The following is a 23,461-nucleotide window of genomic DNA, read 5'->3' on the forward strand; positions in this document are numbered from 1 at the left end:
TTGCTGTTATATACAGAATTCCACATGAGCGTCCCTCATTACATCCAATTAACAGCACATTCATTACTTTATTACCAAATTTCCACTGAAAAGACATAGCTTACTTCTGCATGAGGTGATGCAAACTTAGAGGGGCAACAAAGCAACTATGGGAAAAAAAAAAGATACTCCATTATCAAGTTATAAGAGGAAAAATGGTGCCTTTACTGAACCCTTTAAAGATTTAGAAATTTGAGTCCACAGTTATAAGAAAAACTGGGGGAAAAAATCTTTTGAATAAATTCTTAATTTTTCACTTCAAGTGAAAAAATTCAACACAACATGCATCCTCATGACATCAAACAAGACACTGCGATCAACACAATCCATTACTTCCTGAAGATAAAACTGGATACTTAAGTAATCAACACATTACATTTGTACAGGAATTATCCTTTCTGCATACTCTGATTTTCACACACACAGAAAAACATCAGTCTTCAGAATAAAGCCTTAAAGACAGTAAGAAAATTCAGTTGTGGGGGTTTTCCCCCTTAAAGTCAATTAATCTATGAGTTCTATATCCACTCTTTGTATTGTAAATCCAATCTTTGTATTTTGAAACTCACATATATGCATGGATCTGTCAACCATACCCACTTCCTAAAAGCTTCAAACCTCTATTTCCAACTTTGATACTGCTGATCATCATCTCTCTGTATTTGCCTTTCCTCACTTCTTACTACTCACTCCTACTTCTTCTGTCACTCTAGTCTTTTCATCAGCAAGCTTCCAGCAGGTTTCCCTGCTTTTCATCTTCCATAGTATTCTCACCAAAGGTCCATTTTTCATCAAGCTCACCCCTTTATCAAGTATTTCCCTGGCCTAGCCCCAGCCCAAAAGTAAGATGCTCCAGTTGAGATGTGCTCCTCTAGCATCCACACTGAAACACACTGAAAGCAGCTCTTTAGAACATTGCCCAGAACCAGATGGACAGAGCACCTGCATCACTTATCCCGAATTTTCTGCAATTAAATTGACTGGCAAAGCTTCAAATGCCCAAACATTTTGCAATGCTGTTCCCATGTTTTTTTCTCCATAAACATGTCAGTTTACTTTCTAAACTCTATCTCTTCTACTTTAAGTCTATTCACTTAGAAGTGTTCGCTTAGAATTTGGAAAGCACAAAGACTCATGTTTCCACTTACTCAATGCAAAGAAAAAAGCCTAGGTAACCTGAGTTTTAATTTTAAAAGTAACTTACTAGCTTGTTAACCAAACCCTTTTTTCATACATAATGCTCTCCCAATTTTCCACCAGTTGTAGACCAGAGGTCTGAAGGGAAGATAAAAATAACTAGTAAGCTTGCTCTTTAGAAGAGCCCTAATATCCATGGTGTGTAGAAATGCATTCTACATTTGTTCCAGATTTTGTTTAACATTTCACTGTAAGCAACCATCCCATTACACCATTCAGTAATTTTTAAAATAAAGAATAGAGTAATAAAAATCTCCCCCAGATTAGCACAAACAGTTCCATGATTTCTGGAAGGCTAATCTTGTTCTTTGACTGAGACTAGCTTCTCAAAAATCAGGAGGCTTGAACTGAAGCTTATTCCACAGACTGTGGCTCTCAGATGAGCCCTCCTCTATGAAATTTCCAGTGTTTGTTAAAATCACACTGACACCTGTCCTGCAGCTGAGGCATTAATCAAAGCTCTGTCCTCTATATAGCTGCCCGTGTCCTCAACTTATAAGAACTTATTATTCAAAATTTTTCTCATTTTAGAGATCAGTCAGTAGATTCATCACTTACAGGGAGGAAACAAATATTAATACATTTTGTTTCTGTAACAAGGCAGATTAATCACCTTTAGTTTAAGTGAAGGTAGGAACTAAAGCAGGGCGTTCCTTATATTTCCTTATGATTTCTATATTCCTTGGAGCATCCAAATGCTCTTTTACTGTGATGATGGTGCAGAAGAGTGCATATCTAATATGATACTTTATCAAATCTTTAGGCATTCTATGAGATAAAATAGGGGTTTTTTTCAAAACTTACATTGAATTCCCATTGCCAGCACCCACAGTCAACAATTTATTTTCAGCATAGGAAACTCTGCTAATTCATAAAGGAATTCTTCATTGGTGCAAGCCAACGTGCTTAACTTTTGCTGTTTTTTCAAAAGCCATAGTATTCACTGTGAAAGATTTTACATGCTAAATGTGTTTAAATAGATACAGAAGTTACTACATTAAGGATTAGGAGGATCCTAACAGCATACTTTGCTGCTTCATATTAAGCACATGCAAGACATAGTAAAAATATCAAACACGAGTTTCCACTCTTACTGTGCAGTTCAACCAATTTACCTGAACTTGTAAAAATTAGCTAATGGTAGTACACAAGGCAGGTTTGTTAACTCTCAGTCATCTTATAAATACACAGCACATACCAAGTATTTCCTTGGTCATTGATGCTTCTTTGTGTGACCTCACTATCTCCTTTCCATCTGCTCTGTTCCTCTTATAGATTTTAATTACCAGCTAGATTATGGGAAAACTTAAGTCCTCATTGGACCATACCAATTATGTGTATTCATTTTCATGTTAATGTTCCTTCTTTTGTTTTTAATATCAATTACAATGAACTACTCAAAAGAGTACTGAAATTCAGGAATTCTGAGGAGGACATGATCCATAGGTCAAGTCTCACATTATTTTTCTATCAAAGATAGAATGCATTAGTACATTAGTATTTCTACAGAAATGGAACCAAAGTTCATCAAATTCTTATCATAAAACCTTCAAAGATTTAACAGATAAAGCCAAATGGAACTTGAGTCTTCCAAGTAGTTTACTTGACTTCAGATGATTTGAAAACAGAGACGTTTGGAAACTGGAACCAATTTGTTCCATCTCTGATCACCTCCATTTCCACAAATGGCTGATAATGTAACACAGCCCTGGAGTGCCAGCCCCAGCTTCTGCATGTTAGATACACAGTATGTGGGAGCCACCTATGAGTTATGTGTTTTGAGATCTCTTTGGCCTGTTTCTGGTAGTCTTTCACAAAAGTTTACGCATTTCTTTCATCAAGCAAAGAAGAAGAAAGATTTTATTAGCTAATCTCTACATGGAGGCAAATATTTTACACTGACCCTCCACAGCATGTGCTATTACCACTGTTCATAAACTTCACTGCCTGCCAACTTTAACAAAGAAGCACCAGCCTTATGAAGCAGAGCACCAAATTAAATTAACTGGTATCAGGAACCCAGAAAAGAAAGCGTTTGTGTCTGCAATGCAAAAGAGCTACTGGTGTTTTTGGTTACATTATCATATTCAAAGGACAGCTATGTCATTACATAGTTTTAGAAGACTGTCCATCTCACTTCAAAGCAGCGAATATTGCATACCTACAGCTTTATTGGATTCTTTCTTGGAGAACTAGAGAAAAATTAGATTTGGAAACTGCAAGGAATACTGAACATTCTTTTTCCCAACCATGCATGTATAAGCTGGATACAGTAATTATTAAAATTAAATAACTGCTGTAAAAAATACTGTTATGTGTTACTGAAAAATTGATGCTTCTGAAATGAGCTGCCTGATGGCCACCTCATAAAACCCAACCAAGCTTTAGGATTGTTTTTGTTTAGAATGGCAGAATTCCAAGGTCAATAATACTTGATAAAATTAGGTTATCACTATTCAAATATTTTTTTTTTTAGTAAGATTAGTAAGGGAAAAAGAATTGCATGCAAGTTATGGACAGAAAATTACATTGTAATATTAAATTATGCATGTTACTATTTTTGTTTCAAATAGTTAAAGAGATGATCCAATATAAAAAGCAGACCTTTACTTGGGTAACCCTTGTTGACGAAGTGTTAAAGGCATTTGCCATTCTTACAGGATAAAAACTAACACCTTGAAGTGTTACCTACTCAGGCCTTTTAGCAAATTTTTTAACACTTTTAGGTATATTACTTCACCTTTCTCTTAGTGTGAACAGATAGAAATTATTTAGCCAATTTTATTATTAAATGTGAACTAAAGTGTCATTTTAGAGCACTGCTCTTTATTTGTACTATTTTAGAATTATTCAAATAGTTAAGAGGAAGCAGACTTGATTAATTACACAAGGAACTGAGAAATATTCCACAAATGGATACACTTTCCATTGTTTAAATGGATCTCAAACACTGCTCTGGTTTCATGCTAATAGCACAAAAGATGATTTTGAAATACATCATATCTGTTTCAAAGAAAACCCAGTTTTGCAGTAATAAAAATCCAAAAGCAGTGAACTTAAGTGCTGTAAAGCACATCTCAGCTTTAATGCACCAAACGACATATTACAGTGTAAAATAAAAGAATCATTACTATTTCTATTTATTTTTGAAACTGGAACAATTTAAGCACAAACATAGGACACACAAGCAAACAATGATTGCTATCATGTTTTATTTCTTTCCCAGTAAGCTAAGAAAGAACCTTTTAATAGTTTAATTTTGTGAGTATTAAACAACTAGTGTGAAAAACAAGCTGCATGTAAACTATTTCTACTGCCTCTGCTTCAATGACTAGCTGAGGCAACCTGTTATAGGAGGTGTTAATTGGCAATAGGAGTACAAGTCAGAAGCATGTTCCCCATCGTCCTAACCCAGCAAGGCTAGGTCATTAAAGTGGAAATGAATTCTTTCATGCCGACTTAACCCTTTCACTACATATTTTCAGCTGTTATATCCAAAGACAATTGAGAAAGATTAGCTAAAAAAAAAAAAAAATACAAGACCCCCCTTGGATTACTTTTGAATTTATTAATCCCACCATTTTTCTTCATTACCCTTCTCTACCTCCTCCAGAACAAGTGTTCCAGGTAAAGATGACATTTTATTATAAAGGTAAGGGGGAGAAAGGCAACTGAGGTATAAATGCAATGACAATCATTATAAAATAATAATTTATCATATTAAAAGATGCATGGAAGGATGAGGCACCTAAAGTGAGCTTAAATGTTCTATTTTGTGGAGGTAAATGCAATTTTGTGTGTATAACTTGGTACAAGGGAAATAAACCTACAAAATACTAGCTGCAGAGAGGACAAACATGAGCAAGTGTGCAAAGGAGTTGCAGGTGTTAATGATAGCAAGGCCTTAAAAGTTCAGAGTACCACTGCTCTTCTCTACTTTTTGCCAGTAAGTGGTACAACCTGCTGATATATGGATATAAAGAATAAGAAATTTCTTAGATCAGCACAGTGTTTTTTACACATTGCTAAACCTAAAAATCTAAGCAGAGTTGGGATTGTGGAATCATTTTCTTCCTGTACTGAGACAATACACTTCTGGAAATTACCAACTCATGTTCCATCAGTGGAAGTACAAAGAGAGTGAGGCATATTCTGGGATCTCACTGGTTCCAACAACTTTGTCCTGACAAGCACTAGGAAACATGTATTGCATTTTCTGCAGTACAGGAAGTTAACATGATCAGTCATGACAAAGAAAATTATTGCAATCATACAAAAATATTAAAAAATCAGTGAGCTCAATAAAAAAGGGAAAAATATATTACTTACATTGTGAACCACACACTAAAATTAGTAGCAATTTGAAATTTTATTGCTATTTTCAAGCTATTACACACAATTTTGTGGTTAGTTCCACATCAACAGGATTAGATTTTGAAGCCACCATTATGTCTAAACAGTTTGTGTGTTTAGGTCCATTTTTATACCAATTATAAACAAGCAAGCATAACAGACCACAAAATACCGTAAGCCTCAACAAACAGCCTAGATTTCTCGAAGGATCATATTGTCTTGTTACACCATATGTCAGATGAAATAAAAATTGCAGTAATATGTTTAGTCTCAGAGATTCCAAAATGGAGTAGGGATACTAAGGAAGTATTGTGGCATCAACTGCTACCTTAAATTGAAAAATCTCTGAGAAAAACCTCACCTTAACAGGCTAGATAAAAACTCTCTCAGTATGTTTTACAAAATTCTGTCTCCTAAAAAAAGCTTACCCAGGTTCACATTTACAACAGAACTCCATGAACAGCAATATAGATGGACTTGAAATATATAACATTTCCCATCTCCCTTCCTCTTCAAAACCAAAATTACAAAACACAGAACTTTGTATAGCTTTGAGCAGTTGGTTAAACGGGTTGGGATCATAAATTTGCCAACACCTCTTTGGTGCAGAGCCAGAATTTCACTGCTTAGCTTTCTGCTTATTTAGGATTTTAGTTTCTGTGGGGTGGTGTTCTGTGGTTTTCTTTTTTAGGGTGTGTGAGGTGCGGTTTGGTTTGGTTTTTTGCTATGGTTTTGGCGGGGGGGGGGGGTGTTTCTGGCTTTTTTGGTTGATTGGTTATCTTTTTGCTTTTTTTGGGGTTTTTTTGTTGGTTTGTTGCAGTTTGTTATTTGATTGTTTTTAACTAAGAAGAACTTCAAACAAAAATAGTCTCTAGTTTAATGAGACACTTACAGAACATTATTATTAGAAATAAACATTTACTACTCAATAATAACATGTATTCATGATGTAAAATTACTTACATATATATATAACCTTGATGCAATTTGCAATACTCAGACTTCCCACAATGTTCCCAACACAACTGTTACATGAAATGGCTGCTTAAGTGTAATCTTCCCTGGGTCAGTGTTTCATTTATCTTTACCCCATTTAATCTGCACATTCATTGAGACACAAAACTCAAAGGGGTAGGTGTGCTTTATTACTGCACATTAATTCAAGTTAAAATTCCTTATCATGCATGAGGACAATTTGGACTAAATGTTCTTTACACAAACCATTCTATGATTCTATGACAATGTCATAGAAGAAAGCCGTAAGATTAGGGACATAAAACAAGTTCTCACTAACACTGTATATCTTTTTGAAAAGAGCTATTGTTTTTCACAGCCTCAATCTACTGGAAATAAAAAGAAAATACAGAGGTAAATTTCATTCCAGAAAAAAGCCAGGATTAACCTGTTATCTACTCCCATCAGCATTACAGAAAGTATTGGGATTTAGAACTGAGAGCCTCAAGGCAGATGACGAGTCAGCATCTCTAATTTTGTCTGACTCTTGTAGTCTTGCTTCAATGTAGATTTTTAATTACCTTATTCTAAAGACAGTTCTGCCAAGAAGGCAGGATAGCCCTCAGTAGGTTCTGCCTAAGCTCACCCTAAAGTACACTTTGTAGACAAAGCAGTTGAAGATATCTCCTCAGTATAAGGAAGAATGCACTGGGTTCTAGATCTCTGTAGGTTGAGTGTTGAGAAGAGCTGGTCCTCTGGATACAAGCAGGTGAACTGGGAGACTCAATGGTAAGATGCAGCAAGGTCAATTGTTTGCAACACTTGAAAAAACAACCAATCAGCCAACAGCCACCAGCCCCCCAAACCACACCTATAACACAAAAACACTTCCAGCTTCATAGGAAAACAGAGGACTCTTCTACACAGCAGGAAGAAAAGAGAAACCCTCACTCAAAGGTGCTGCATAGTAGCATTGCAACTTAATATTCAATTGCATGGGATTTCAGAAAGAAGATACAATTTCCAAGAGAAATAAATAAAATTGATTGCTATAGGGTGGCTGTTTCCTGCTTGCAGAAAGGAACATTACAAGTGAATAGGTGAAATGACAAATGCACAAATATATTTCTTTTTCTTTACCCTTTCTTCCCTATGTTCTTTCTCATTATGGTTACACTCATTTCCTTGTCCAAGCTCCTTTGTCTCTTTTGGAGAAAGTCAAAAGTCAGCTGGACTACACTGGCAATTAAATTGAGGAGAGAGAATCTAATTGCCTAATTATTAGAAATATGGAAGTTTAAGATCTGAGGCCAAGAAGAGGCAGCTAAAAATGTTCTCCAGAGGAAAACAGCAGATCAGAGGAAACTGTAATGCTCAGACACAACCCACTGGCTTTTTTAGTTTTAGTTTTATATTTGTTTGTGATTAATATGTAAGACATGTCTGTAGTGCAGCCATCCTACTTCAAAACAGCCTTTATAACACAAATTACACAGAGGGTTTAAGGGTTTAAAATTATGGCTTCTCCTAAACCAATTCTAGCAGATTTCTCTTCTCCTCTTCCAATTAGCTCCTTAGGAGACAAATCACATTACAATGACTCAAATGTACTTCAAATGTATGAGAATTATACTCTGCTTTGCCATCCCCAGTAACTTTCAAACAAGCCTAACATGACCCATGGAGTTGCCATCTCCAGCAAAACCAGACCCTGGCCTGTGACCCTGGCCACACCTGGATCCTAAATTTGATATGAAGCTTTCACTGAACAGCCCTGTAGTAAAACACTAATCAATGCAGTAAAACATTCATCCCAGACAGTGAAAGTAAGTGAAACAGCACAGTTTATTATCTCTAAGGTGGTTTTCTTCTCCTGAAAACAAAATCATATATTTTGTATAGAAAAACTGATGCTGAGACTTTCTATGGAAGATAATGCGGGCAATTAAGTCTTCTGAACTTCCTATGGGATTTCATGTTGGATATTTTTAATGGATGAAATGAAAAATGTTTGTCATTGAGAATTTTTTCTTATTCCTTAAATGGGTTGACAGCTTCCAGGGAAAAAAAGTAGAACTGGAATAACCCATCCAAATTGTACACCACCTCATCTACTGGGAATTACATTTGAGTTCTAGAAATAGTAACACTCTTCGTACTTGAGAACTTTGCCGGGAAACGTCTCAGAAGCAATGGCACAGAAACGATGCACAGTTTTATGAGCTATAATTCAGACTTATTCCCCTGGCAAAATATTCTCCAAAGGTGTATCTGAAGCTTCAAATACTTATGAGAAGCAGACAACAGTGTACCACCACAATTCAAACCACATAAAGCATACATACCCAGGAGACACAGAAAGGAGAAAGTCATAAGCTAAACAGATACTGAGATACCCAAACACTCTACAGCTTTACAATGAAAAAGGTACTTAAAGACAACACATTTACACCCTTCAAATTAAAACACAAGCTGTTTCAAGAATCAACGAACCAAAATAATTTTCAGAAAGATGGTAAGGTGCTGCAGTTTTTCCTGTTTGGGTTGTTGGCATGGTTTTGGGTTTTTTGGAGAGGAGGGATGGGGGTGTCTGGGTTTGTTTTGGGTTTGAGGATTTTATTGTTGGTGGATGTTTTTGTTTACATATGGAAGATGCAAGATGCAAGAAAAAGTCATGTACTCAAATGACACACCAGCTTAATGAAGTAACTCCAGGAAATTTGCATCTAATTGTTAATTGGGGATGATCTACACAGAGCTTGACCCTCCTCTGTCTGCCAGACCATCAACTCCTCTTTGGAAGCCCCACAAAAGAATGCACTGTGCTCTCCTCCAACAAGCACCCTGACTAGATGAGCACACAAAGCAGAACTTTAGATCAGCAGCAGGTCTCCCAAGTTCCAATGGTGCCACAGATTTACTAAACAGGAAAAGCATGTTCTAAAAAACCCAAGATCCTATGAGGGGAAAAAGGTTCCACAGCACCAAGCAGTGCAGTATTTGAAACCTCCTAATCAAAGTGACAGTTTTCAAGTGCCATTTACAATGCCCTAATCTGGAAACATCCCAGCTAACCCATCTGATCAACTATTTCACAGATGGAAGCACTTGATGGCTAATTGGCAAGTCCATGATTCAAATAAAATAGCTATCTGCACTTCTTTTTCTATATTCCAAGTCAAGGTGTAAACACTCCTTACAAGACACAGGTCAATTCTCTGTCTCCCCCTCCCTTCCCATTGGAATTTTTCCTCTTCCCCTCTGTCATCATATATGTTTATTCAAAATTACAGAATCAGTTTTATTTTTCATTTATTGTACTAGAACAGTTGTCTCCACTAACAGAGCAGTGTAAATGAATATTTTCAAAAATCTAACAAGCGATGAAAAATTACTTTTAAAGCCTCTTTTAAAAAGTGTCATTATTTCACTGCTTTCTATCACATCTGGATTCAGAAAAACAGACAGCATGTGCTAGTGTGGACAAGAACTTGCTCAACTTGAATTACTAGTCTGTAAGTGATGGAGAGAAAAGCTTGGCTACAAATGCACCTAATTTGCTCACACCCTTTGCAGTGGGATTGCCTAATAGAGGCATATGTGGAATTGATTCCACCAGCAAACAATAGTTCAGCATACAAAATGAAGGAGTGTTGCTCCAAATTCCTGCCTGCTACATAAGCAGAATGCTTTTACGTACCCCACAAACCTGTTCATTTGTCTGCAGCAAATGTACAATGCAAATCAAAGTACTAAACCACCAGTGAAATTCTGTGGTAGGCAGTATTCCAGAGGGACAAACTGAAAAGAATGATTCAGGAAAAAGAAGATAAGTAGAAAAACCCAACACGACAAGGGGCAGAAGGAGAGAGAAAGGAGACTATGTAAGTGAAGAAGAACAAGGGTATTGCCAAAATCTTAATTCCCATGAACTACAGGAGCAACACTGAAGTCATAAGTTTTTCTTTGAGACATCCCTTTCAATTTTTTACATCTTTTCTAAAAGGCCTCATTCATTCATTTATTCCCTCATCTTATGCATTTATCACGAGAACCTAAACTCAAGACAAAACAAACTTATGGACCAGGTACAACACCAGTCATGTAAGACACAATTTCTGCATGAAGCAGTTTCCAAAGGACATCATACTTCTGGCATCAAGTTCAAAACTAAACACAGGTACCTTGCCATAAAAAGAACACACAGTTAATGACCAAGCATTCTGACAGAAAAAAATGGCTTATGTGATGCCAAAAGTTCTAAGAGCCTCTTCCCTTCTTGTCTCTTGTCCATCTCCTGTTCTACTAAGACAGTCCATTGTCCACCTATGGTTAAAAGAGAAGAAATGCCTCAAGATTTCTAAGCCACATGTCACTGGAAGGAAAGTTTATTGTTGAAGTATCAGTTTAAGATTACTTCCTTAAAGATTTGTTTATTAGCCATTTGAAGACAGGCTTAAGGTAGATGGATTCAGTGCTGACCACCTCTGGACACCTGAAGGCCAATCAACCCCTCAATAGCATCCTGAAGGAGCAAGAAGTAAGGAAAGAGAACTGCAAACTCAGTGACAGCAGTTCTCAAGTGTAATACACTACACCAAAAGACTTGAAAAACATATTGCAAATACGTGAATTTAAAATGCATTTGGGACAACATATCTGAGTTTGGAAATTAAGAAGACCAAGAAAACCTAAATGAGACAATAACCAGAAGAGGTAATTTTGCTAAGGGGAAAGAGCCAAGTAACTGCTGCTGAAGAAGCTCAAGCAGGTCACTGAGAAAGAATGCCTTGGCAGAGATCAAACAGAAACTGTGCTCACCAAGCATCTGCCAGTACTTTAACATCAGTTACCAAGCAAATCAAACAGACCCTTAGCAGACTTTATGTGATGCATTCCTCTTGCTAAGCAGACCCCAAGCTACAAGAAAAAGCAATCTCCAAACTATGTGATAAAATTACTTTGAAAATGCCTCTTTTTCTACCAGACTATATATACAGATGATACTTAGGCTGGCAAGATTGGCTCAGTCAGATGTTTTTACTATGTTCAACCTTTACAACAACTGTGACACAGCAATAAGAACAGAAAGTTCTGTTGCTTAAAACACTCTAGTGCAAGCAAATGGTAATAATTTTGCTTTCTAGCATTACAAAATATATCCAAGAAATACCTTCTTCCTCTCTTCTATCTCAAAGACATCTGATTCACTCTGGATTGTCTCTCAATCTCAATTATCATCAATAGATACTCAGAATATAAAGTGACTTTTCAAGGTCCTTTGAAACACATTATTTTAAGGACATAAAAATAGTCTATTTGAAAAGCCTTCCTGATGATTCAATAAACCAAATGACTACAAATGTAGTCAAGACATCCAGTGCAAGCAGCAACTTGAGTAAAGAGCAATTCAGTTTTATGCTTTTTTTTCAAACTAACATATACTCATCAACTAATTTAAGAGACAATTCCATATTTAAACAAACACAGAGCAGCTTTGCAGGCCAAAGCTACCAGAGGAGTTCAGCAAGCTTCCTCTGAATGTTATGTTCTATTGTCTGCCACAATTTTCTAGCAAGCTTCAAGCTAAAGACGAAAAATTCAGAAAACAGCAGAGAGTTAACAGTAAATTTGAAAAACAGCTTTGATAAGCGTCAAGTTCAGAGAGGACTAAGAAGTGAAAGCTTGAGAGATTAGACTGCACAGATGTTAAAAAAATGAAGAGTCATGAAGCAGGCTGGCAGCTCAGAGGAACAAGAGAAATAACTGTTTAAGAAAGTGAAACTAAAAATAACTGAGGGCGGCTTGAAGATTCACTAAGAGAACGTGAATAGAATTTTAGCTATAAAAAGGGGGAAAAAAATTATGCACCAAAAGTTACAGCTTATTTGGCAAAACATTTAGAGTCTGTAGATCAGCCTACAATATTTCACCAAATGCTTCAGTATTAAACTCCTCCTGTAGTTATACTGGACACAAACACACTATACACAACCAAAAGAAGCTTTGGGTTTAGCAATTTCAACTATCCCACAAGAAACCCTGGACACACATCCTGAAGCCCAAGACATACAGAATTGATTCCTCCAGTACAAGAGTCTGGATTCTCGACTTAGAAAGAGACCAGGAAGCTACTGCAGCCAACCACAGGAAAGGACCACAAAGGAATTTACACTGGAGCCCATTCCTTAAGGATATAATTCTTCTTACAGACCTCAAACAAAGATTCCTAATTATTTTTTCCCCTGTATCCACAGCGATCAGCACAATGTAACAAGATCAACTTGATTTTATTTTTGAAGACTGCTGGCCATGTCAGTTGATCAAGGAAAAAAGAACTAGGACTTGCTGTAGAGGTAGGAGAAGCCATACAATGTGAATAGTTGTCTCACTGGAACAGGACAGCTGCCAGGGAGGCCTTCTTGCTGTGAGTGGTAACAGAAGTGAGAACAATCGACAAGAGGAGACACAATAAAACACACATACAGGAAGCTACAACCCACAAGTGATAAACTCAATTCAAATTACCTCTTGAAATTTACATATACTTCAGTATCTTATAATGCCCCATTCCCAATGTGATCCAAGAACTGAAATATGTAATTTATGAAAGAGCGGTGGATGTGCTTGGCCATTTACAATAAATACCCTTCATGTACTGAAAATTCATATTATTGGAAACTGGTTTTTAAAAAATGTATTATGTGTTTCCAATGCTTTCCAATATAAATTTTTAAATGCTCAGACAAAAAAAGAAAGGTTTATAAACATTCTGTAAACTTACACACATAGTCATTCACAAAAAAAAGGCCAGGTTGTAACAAAGATACACATATAAAATCTCTTGAGTCAAGGATTATTACCATGAACAATGTTTTTTTGATGCTGCTTTAAAATATGATAGCATAATAGAAGAAATACTCCAGAAATTATTAATTTTAAAGAAAAGATTGACAAGCTATATACTAACCTGTCCCAGCCCAGGCATACCTCCTCCCAGTCGCAGAAGTCTATCCATATTTCTAGAAAAACAGAAACAAAGGAAAAATGTTCCCAAGCTCGAAATGTTTACTAAATTGTTATCTATATAATTCACCTTCAGTCACTCAGTATGTCAAAAATATTGGTGGTAATTACAACACAACATCAGACTTCCTGTTAATTAACACCACATATTAATTCAAGAAGCTGTCTTCCATGCTAATTAACAGACTTTGCTTTATTGCTTTGGTTTTGGGTTATCCCCATTTCTGAAGATGAACACTTGTCAAACTTCTCAAAACTTTCCCATCAGTCAATTAATTGGGGGATTTTTCTTACTTATGATCAGTACCTACAGCCAGAAAGTTCCTAAAACTTATTAGATATACAATTGAATTTACTTTTGTTTGCTCAGAAATCATCAATAAAAATCTTAAAGTAAGGATTTTAGCATCCTCATTAGTAAGTTCCGCGCTAATTAACTTACAGCTTGTCAGTTATCATCAAAACTACATGTGAAAGACACTAAGCAGATTATGGATCTCTGAATTAGCATCAAAAGCTTTTTTTTAATGAACTCATTATACTAAAAGAAATACTGTAAAGTAAACATTTAATGTGTATATAGTTAGAAGAGTAGTGACAGTACAGTCATTTCATACATTCCCAGTCTTGCATGTGCCAGTGCTTTAGTGCAAGATTATTCCAATCAATGAAACAGCTTCCTTAAAAAAAAATTAAAAGCATCAGTTTTTGTGTCTTGTAACTTTCAAGGGGGTGGTCCCCAGGAATAAAGGCTGCTAAGATGCCCAACCAAAAAAATTACACTGCTGTTTCTTTGTCTACAGTTTCTTCACTTTCTGTTGTTGAAAAGACATCTATAATTTTATGGTGGATACTTAGGTACAGGTTCTGCCCCAGCTTTAACAGAACTTTACCACTTGGCTTCCTCAACTTCTTAGCTCTGTACAACAAAACTTATGCATAAAATTTAAAAAAGGCGTGCTGAATATTAATTTTTAAACAGCTGTTTTCATCAAATCAAGCAATTTCCAAGGTGCATTTGTAGCCAAAATCAGAAAATTTTACTGGCTTATTTTATTTATGAAATAGAAGATACAAAGCACAGCATCAAAAATTTTGGTCTTAACTGGACAAGTTTTAATACAACACAACAAAGTTTGTTTAGGCTTTGAAAGCAATTGAGAACACCAAATATGATTTCCAAAATACATACATCCTCCAAGCAGATGTCACATTACACATAATTACATACATGATTTCAGATTACATTAACAATACTTATTTAATAGCCTTCTTTTGCAATAATTATGCAAAAGAACTTGAAAAATATATTTGCTTTGTACATGAAAAAATCTTCATGCTGAAGGTGAATGTCATCATCATTCTCATAATTTCTTCTGAAATTTGCTAGAATTCTTACTGGCTAAAGACTAACAAGTTTTATTTCAGTATAAGGTTAAAAAATAGTTTAAGCTTCTAAACACATAAAGAAGCAGCATTTTACTTCCTACTTCAATACTTAACAATAGCCAAGATACATTGACCAGAAATACCTGCCCGACTTGTTAAATTCACTTTCCCAGTTCAGTGAACTATCAGGCTATTCATTTAATATGATTCACTCTCTTGATTTTGTAGAACCTGCAAATCCAACAAGTGCAGCCTCAGCTAGCAGTAAGCACTTTCTTAAAGCTCCACTGGCACCATATAAATGAAAAAGGAGCTTATTAAAGGGTCAGTGGTTATGCTTAACTTCTTCAGTAAGTCATTGACACCAAGCTTCTTTTTTAGAGGCAAAAGCTGCACACAGTGTATATGCTCTTCTATCCTGAACTACAATAAATTCCAAATCAAGTTGGAGGATTTCCTTGGAAAGGTTAAGTTGCCGTTTAAAGATATTATGTAAGCATATGTTAAATGGCTTCAATAAAACAGTCACAATGTTACCACAAATTAACGCCAACTACAGTTCATGTTACCCCTCTGTGGTAGATACTCCTCCATTGAAACCCACAATGATTCATCGTCTGTGTCACTAAAGAGGGCTGAAGAGTAACTGAGAAGTATATTTAAGCTCCTAAAACTTTTATTTTAATCCATCATGGCTGTTCATTTATTTTAAGAAACTTCTGGTCTCTACACTGGTAACCCTAAAACTGATAGTTCTGACAACTACAGCAACTTCCATCAACTGATGAGGTACATTACCTTTGTACATTTAAGAAATAATAAACAAATAAATCCTATAAAAGAAGGGAAAAGCAATAGCTCATACTAATTAATATTTCATTTACAGTTTATTCCAGTTTCTAACCCAACAGTATAGTACATCATTTATAAAAGCCATATATTTTGCCATATCAGAGCTGGATTAGATTAAAGCGTTAAACAAACTGACTACTTATCAGCATAACTTTACAACAAAATCTCACTGTATTACAGACACCTAACATTTCCCACAGAACCGTCATTGAACTGAGATATTCAGATTTTCAAGACAGCAGCACAGACATAAAATCTCCAAAACACAGTTCTAGATGCACTCAAATTATTTCACTAGCTCCATGACATGATTCTGGTTACAGTTTTGGCAGCTAATGCTTTACTTGCCTATTTGTAACTGAATATGCTTTAGTAGCCTATAGTCTATATGGATCTAAACATGTTTACTGAGATGTATAAACATCTGAAAAATGTAAGTTAATGGAATACATTCACCAAAACAGATTTTAATTTTTATTAAACCATCTAAATATTATTTCAGCCATTTCTCCAACAATGCTTTTGTAAGTTTTACAACAGCTTAAGGGAAATTTCTAGATAGTAATGAAGCTAACTTAAGCCTTTACAAATAAAACAACTATACATTTCTAACCTGGTGCTCAGCAAGAGGTGCTCACAGAACAAACTTGGCTGCAGCTCCCACTTTTTGACTGTAAAGATGACACCAGTAGGTCTCTTTGCTGCAGAAGGAAATAGAAAGGAGAAAGGCAGAAACCTTTTAAAATTTAGAAATCATGGCACATGTAAAAAAGAAATGTTACATTGATAAGCTGAAAAAGGACAAGGCACCATTGAAGAATAACCCAAAGAATGTTTACTGGGCTTTTTTTTTCCCTTTACCATACAATTCCTACAAGTGGTACATGCCATGTCTCACTCAAGTAACCATAATGCTGCAAGAAGCTTCCAATTTTCTCAACATTTTTGATATTAAATTCTCAAAATATTTTAATAATTCATTTAAGCAATTTAAAGTTAATTGATCATTTTAAATGCTGTTAGAAACTGAAACCATGGTGGTTTTTTACTATTTTAGAAGCTCTTGCTGTAGCTAAGATGCCCTAAGCACCAAGGGTAAGAGCAGTCTGTGGGTACAGAAAACTTTCCTGTTTATTTCTGCAAAAGTGGTTGGCGTGACTGGAAAAGTGACAAAGATCTTTAGGTTTGCCTGAATTCCGGTAGAGAAAGGCTGCTTCACATTCAATTTAGGAGTTAAATTCATTTTATCCTCCTCACTGAGAACGCTGCCCATTAATTGCCTCCACTCAATCATTCATAGAGCAGTGTTTTGAAACAGATCTGTGAAATGATCTGTGGCTGTGATTTGATAAGACTTTTTTTCAATGTCAGTGTTAACATAAGGAGCAATGAGGAAGCTGCTGCTGCTCACCAACTTGATGCTGCTTTCTCAGTACTGCCAGGACAGCCATTTGTGCAGCCCTGCAGCAAACTGAGAGGCTATCAAAAACGCTGGGTTTAACCCTGCTCACTTCTCTGAGAGGCTTCACGCTGCATCCCAGAAATAGTTGTCTTGGCATAGCAGAAAAAGAGGTCTTGGAAAAGCTGATTGCTTTTAACACTAATACAGGCTCCAGAAGACATTTCTGTCAAATCATTCTTTAAGCTAAAGCTGCTCAAAGAATATCTCTGGGTTTTGGGGGTTTGTTTCAGGTTTTTGTTTGGGTGGGGGGTTTTTGTTTTGTTTTTTAGTAACTGAGGCAATTTAACAGAGATCCTTTTGAAGCTTATCTCAAAGTAGCACAAGAGCAAAGGAGCATGTATTCACCTTCCCATAAAGTTGGAAGAGAAATAGCAAGTCAGAGTTTCTCAGTGCTGACAGGCTGGGGTGGAAATCACTGACAAGTTGAATGGAAAGTTACTAATCCTCCTGCCAGCTTTGCAGAAGGAAATGATCCAGGAGAGACCACAAGAGCCAGCAGCACAGGCTACAACAGAACTGCAGCTTCTTCTTCAACTGGGCCTGAGTTATTCACCTTTAGCCACCTGACCACCCAGTGGCCTTGCATTCCCTTCCCCACTTACTACAAAGAAATGAAAGAAACAAATCTCTGTGAGCTTGGTTTGCTCCCCAGTGAGGCACAAAAGGTAACCTACAGCTGAGAATCTTACCTGTGCTACAAAGTGCAAAAAGCTGGGCTGATTAGCAACTTCTCTGTTGTTTTTACCCTATATTCGCGCACACACACACACTTACATTATATATACATATAAATAAAAGCCAGAAAAGTAAACAAACAGTTCACAGTAAATCTCACCTATTTTCCTTCCAAAGTTGGCAAAAGGTATTTTGATTGTTTCTTTCTGTCTGCAAGGAAGAGTTAACAGTCTCTGTTATAAAGTGTAACTTTATGGAAGTAACTGTATCAAATAGTTCTGTATCAGAAAAAATACAGAAGGACAATTATCATAATAAACTTGCATTTTGGTGCATTGTGGAATTTGGATGACATGCACTCATCACTGAAATTAATACAGTAGCTAATGGTTAAAAAAAAGAATTAAATAGCTTCTCTGTGTATGTGTGTCCATGATTTGAAACACCATAACTAAAATAAGCTTGGTCATCAAATGTTTTTTAAAAATCTGAACTTCCATTACAGCAATTTTTATTTAATTGCCCTTACCTCAAAAGGGAAAAATAGTTAATATTAATAATGCAGTGAGAGTATACACAAAGCATCTCAAAACTGTTCTGAAAACAGAAATTTTAAAACCCACATCTAACATTTGCTCCTAGTACAACTGTTAGGTAACTGTAATAATTGGAAAGAGTTGCCCATTTGGAGAGCTCTGGTTCACTACTCAGCTGTTCATTGGTATTTTCTAGTCACTTAAATTCTGGCTTTAAATAATGAAAACATTTTTTCTTAGGTAGCATAGGGATGAAGTTATATAAAAGGATCATGCACAAATGTGGATGCACATACAGGTATAAACCAACAGCCACTGTGTTTATACTTGGCATGTTGCAGCATGTATTTTGAAATCAACTTGAAACAGTCTTAAATTACTCTATCTCCTTGCATGCGACACATGAGTTTCACACTACAGTGCACTATTTTTATCTAGCATTAACACTCCACAATGTGATCCCTCAATGAAAGAGGGTTCTCCTGGTTTGGCAACTTTTGAGTTAGTAGAGAAATAAATATCAAAATCAGCTTTGACATACATAGAAAACAATGGCTACTAAACTGCCCTATTAGTGGAGGGAGTATCAGGCTACACACAGGTGACAGCAATTTACTTTGCAATTTGTACACTGAGAGACTTGATGCAAATCATTTCATCTTCGGTAACTCAGTTTCTCCACCTGAGACTACATAACAAGCTTTGTACAAGCACTTCCACATCTCCTGTTGAGGAGTTACACACAGCAGATGATCAACAATTTTATTAACAGTGCTCAGAAGTGGCTCAAGGTTTTTGGTGCAACTGCAACCATTTCAGCTTCACTTGGGACGATAAACAGCTGGAGAGGTAAATCAGCTGAGAAAGTGCACAGTGCAGAAAAACATTATTTCACCAAGAAAAGAAACTCATTGCAGTTAAAGTCATCAAACCTGAACAGAGACTTCACATGTGAAAAGGTGGGAGAGGGGGTAGACTAGTCTATCTTCCTATATATTTTGTATGAAAAGAAGAAAAAAATATACAATTCTAAGTAATCTGTTCATTAAAGCTTGAGTTTAATCATGTCATGCATGAATGCAGTCTCAGTAGTGCAAGTCCAGAGTTACATGACTCTTGCTTTGCTTCCACAACGTGCTCAGTTCTGTAAACCCAGGCCTTGTTTCACACAGACCTGAATCTCAATAGACCCGAGCTGGACTAGGTAGTTGGCAGGTCAGCTTCCCAGGCTCTGCTTTCTGACTTCCAGAAGTACAGCAAACCTAACTCTACTCCATTCATTGCTGAGCTGGAGTTACTTCAGTAACACAGATTCAAACAGACTGCTTTAAAGCTACTGAAGTACATTCACATAAAACTTACAGATAAGCAAAGATTCATTAACAAGCTGCACCACCACAGAAACCAACAGAATTCATTTTCATTTTATGTAGTACATGAAGTAATGGCCTTCTCTGAATTTCTGCAGAAAGCCAAGAAGACACACAACTATTGTGGAACTATGCAGCAGTCCAGCAAGCACTCATCATACCAGCTCTCTATTATTCAGTGTCCTTAACACCCGCCCTTTCCCATCATCCTAAATGTTACAAGGTACTTACAGGTACCATTAGTTTATACGCCATAATTTTTGTCAGGAGTGAATCGCTTCCAAGAAAGTTGACAAACTAATTTATATCTTGGTATCATGTACAAACTAATTTATATACTGGTATTATTTAATACTAGTTTTAAAGTATTCTCTAACTTAAAATGTTCTAAATCATAGTTTTCAAATGAGTATCACTGAAATGGCGTGTTACAACAGATCATGGAACTCAAAATTTCCCACTAAGCTACAGGTTAAACCCTGCCATTGAAAGTCACACTTAGTGATTCAGAAGCAATTTATATGCTAGCCAATTTCTGAATTTCTTCACAAACAGATATTTTTCATTGTCTCAATATGGTCACAGTGAATGCTCTGTTTCACAGAATCTTCTTCCCAGTTTAGTCCCCACCTGAGGCATACAGGACATCTTGGACTCCCAGGGCTGACAGCTTTTAGATGAACACAAATCAGATTTCCAGCTTGCCTAGTACCATTTCAGTTCTATATAACTTTGAGATATATTTACAAAAAAGTTCTTTTTAAAAAGTAAATCTCAATCCCTGTTGGCTTTCTGTTTTTCCACGGCATACCGAAAACAACTGCAACTTTAAGGCATGACGCCACCACCGTGTTTACAAGTATCCAACTACATGACACAAATTTGTTACAGAAACATTACTTAAGTCAGCTGCATACTAGAAATAGCGCCGTTAATTTCTGATTATTGCTTCTTCTCTACTTAATTCTGCTTCTTCCCCCTTCAGGTATCCCAGCCAGTGCTTTGCCTCCACTTTCCCCTGTGCCCCTCTAACTTCAGCTGCACTGCCGGGGACCGGGGCAGCGCTGCACCCCGGGAGCAGCAGCGCTGCCGGCCGTGAGGTGCCTCTGACAGGGCACAGGGCACAGAGCCCCGCTCTGCCCGCAGCTCGAACCCGCGCCGGGCGCTGCCGAACAAGGGCGGCCGCAGCGGGCCGGGCGGAGGCGGCCGGGCCCTGGGGCCCGTGCGGCGCCGAGGCCCGTCCGGCTCCAGCGGCTGGGCCCCCGCCCTGCGCCGCTCCCCGGCCCCTCTCGCCGCCTCACCCCAGCCCGTTCGCAGCTGTCCCCGCTGCCCGAAGCGCTCGGACTTCCCAGCGGAAAGGCCAGGGCCCAGCGCGATCCCGGCTCGCCAGACCCGCCCCGTCCCGTCCCGTCCCGCTCCCGTCCGCACCCCCCGCGGCCCTGCCCGACGCTCGGGCCGACTGCCAGGCCGCGCTCCCGCCGCCGCCGCGCAGAGGCCGCCGCGGGGCCCCTCAGCGCCCTGGCGCGGAGGCGGCCGGGCCCTCACCTGGGCCGGAGCCGCCCGGGCCGCGGTGAATCAGCCGGATCTCATTCAAACCGAGCCCTTCCCGGTTCACAGGGCACCCGGCAGCGGCTTCCGGCCCCGCGGCCGGCAGGGAGGAGCTTCTGAGCGTGGAGAGCGGCGAGGGGCGCGGCCTCCGGGTAGAACGGGCCGAAGTGGAAGGCTGTGAAGTGCTCTGCTGTAAAGTGCTGTGGGTTAGCTGCGTCCCCTTGCAGCCCAGTGTCACCAGTGCTGGAACAACGACGCCATGGGATGGCAGAACCAACAACTGAGTCATCAAATCAAGAAAACAATGATTACTGTTATAGGAACAGTATCACATGCAGTCCTCTCAAAAACAGTGTTAGAGAATATACGAGGATTTAGAGAAGAGAAATATGAGTGACCATATGTGTAAAATCAGCACAAGCAGAAGTGGAGAAGCATGGGAATTGTGGCCAAACAATAGGCACGTAATCACATTAAAGCATGCATGCTGATGAATGGTGCAAACGTTTCTGGTGCAAACAGAGAAGTAAATCGGAATTTCTATTACCCTTATGTTAACCCTGGAGCAAAAACTCTGTTGTAAATTACAAGAGGAAAACACAAAGCCAAAGGAGTACGTTACCTGACAGCACGTGAACAAGTCAGAGATCTCAGTATCCCTTGTGAACTTATTATGCCTAACAAAATAAAAATTCTTAGAAGTTGATTAATACGTAGTTACTGAAATACTGCAAGTATTTTAGGAAGTATTGGGACAGCTTAAGAACCTACACAAGCAATTTGTTAGGACTCTATACAGAGTTTCTGCCATGAATGACCAAGAAGAGCATCATGGTTTATTTGAAAGCTCCTTTAAAGACCAAGAATGTAATATTAGAAGATGATCAGCATTTTCTGCTCATAGACCCACTACAAGAAGCAGGTAAAAAGGTACTAAGTTGTAAATTATATGGGAATAACCTCAGCTATTGTCACCACTTCCACAGCACGGCAGCAGACACAGAAATCTTAATTTTTTTACACTATGAAGTATAAAATTAATCCAAGAAAGAGAAAGGGAATTAACATTATATGGTATTCTGCTGTGTAAGAGGGGCAATGTTTTTGAAAAGCAAAATAATTTTCTCTTCCATTTTGTTTTTGGGCTAAGATGAGGGAATCTCAAGAGACAAAATTTCCAAAAGATTCTTTAAAAGCGAAAAATTTAAAACGTGGTTTAAATTGTGGGTCAGTAATTGCTTTCTCGTGTTACTAAAACCTATTAGTGTAATTTATTGGTGCACTCACAGCCAAATTACTCAGAAACAAAGAGTAAAACCTATGTGTGTCTGTCTGTGTATATGTTTATCTGGGCATGCTTGTCTGCTTGTCTCAAACAGAAGAAATCTTGCACCCTGCTTCAAACAGGCTGTTACAGTTCTTCCTCTTTTACCCTGGCAAAACTTAGCTCCTATAGTCTTAAGACTGTATTTTGAGACTTGTGCATGTCTTAATGTTCTCAGAAGTCATTATAATAATTGTATGGTCAAAGATTTTTCTTTTGGATTAAATTAATGAGACGAAGTATTAATTCAGTGGATTGAAATGCATTATGTGTTTTGCTGGTTTTTGCCATGATTTTGAGAGCAATCCATTTATTCCTCCATATTCACTAGAATTCTGACACCTTAAGGAGCGATACCCGTTATATTTGGGTTCTCATTCTGCAGTCATGTGTGTTTAAAGTACCCTGCATTTCTGAAAAAAGAAAGAAGCACAAATATTTATTTGTGAAAAGTGAGTATTTCTCTGGGTTGATGTGTATAATAAAGAAAACCAACATAGTTAAATCTTTATATTACGCCTATACCCACTGACTTAAATGAGCAATGGCATTTCAAACCATTTGAAGATTTGGCCCTTCTTTGAAATACAAAGTGAAACAGACTTTCATTGTTATTCCTAATTACATTTCAAGTCATAGTATTGACTTTTTAAATATATACATTTATTGAAATTTTATAAATAAATATAGTTAGAGAAAAAGAAAAATGAGAAAATAGGAGAAATATTTACACTAG

General features: G+C 37.4%; 1 protein-coding gene across 2 annotated transcripts in view; it reads right to left on the reverse strand.

Moving 5' to 3' along the window:
- The window catches only part of PSMD14 (proteasome 26S subunit, non-ATPase 14), a 46,443-nt gene extending 24,954 nt beyond the window's left edge, over positions 1 to 21,489 (reverse strand). The window contains exons 1-4 of one of the 2 annotated variants that reach the window (XM_058809434.1): positions 19,100 to 19,152; positions 18,108 to 18,157; positions 16,424 to 16,511; positions 13,514 to 13,565 (exon numbers count right to left, since the gene is read on the reverse strand). In XM_058809434.1, coding sequence (XP_058665417.1) covers positions 13,514 to 13,565; positions 16,424 to 16,511; positions 18,108 to 18,157; positions 19,100 to 19,137 — 228 coding nt within the window. In that variant the 5' untranslated portion in view covers positions 19,138 to 19,152. Of the gene's footprint in view, positions 1 to 13,513; positions 13,566 to 16,423; positions 16,512 to 18,107; positions 18,158 to 19,099; positions 19,153 to 21,398 lie in introns of those variants that run through there. The other variant, XM_058809435.1, reaches the window with a different exon arrangement.
- Positions 21,490 to 23,461: the final 1,972 nt, after the last annotated feature.

This window comes from Ammospiza caudacuta, chromosome 8, assembly GCF_027887145.1.
Source record: "Ammospiza caudacuta isolate bAmmCau1 chromosome 8, bAmmCau1.pri, whole genome shotgun sequence".
NCBI lineage: Eukaryota > Metazoa > Chordata > Aves > Passeriformes > Passerellidae > Ammospiza > Ammospiza caudacuta.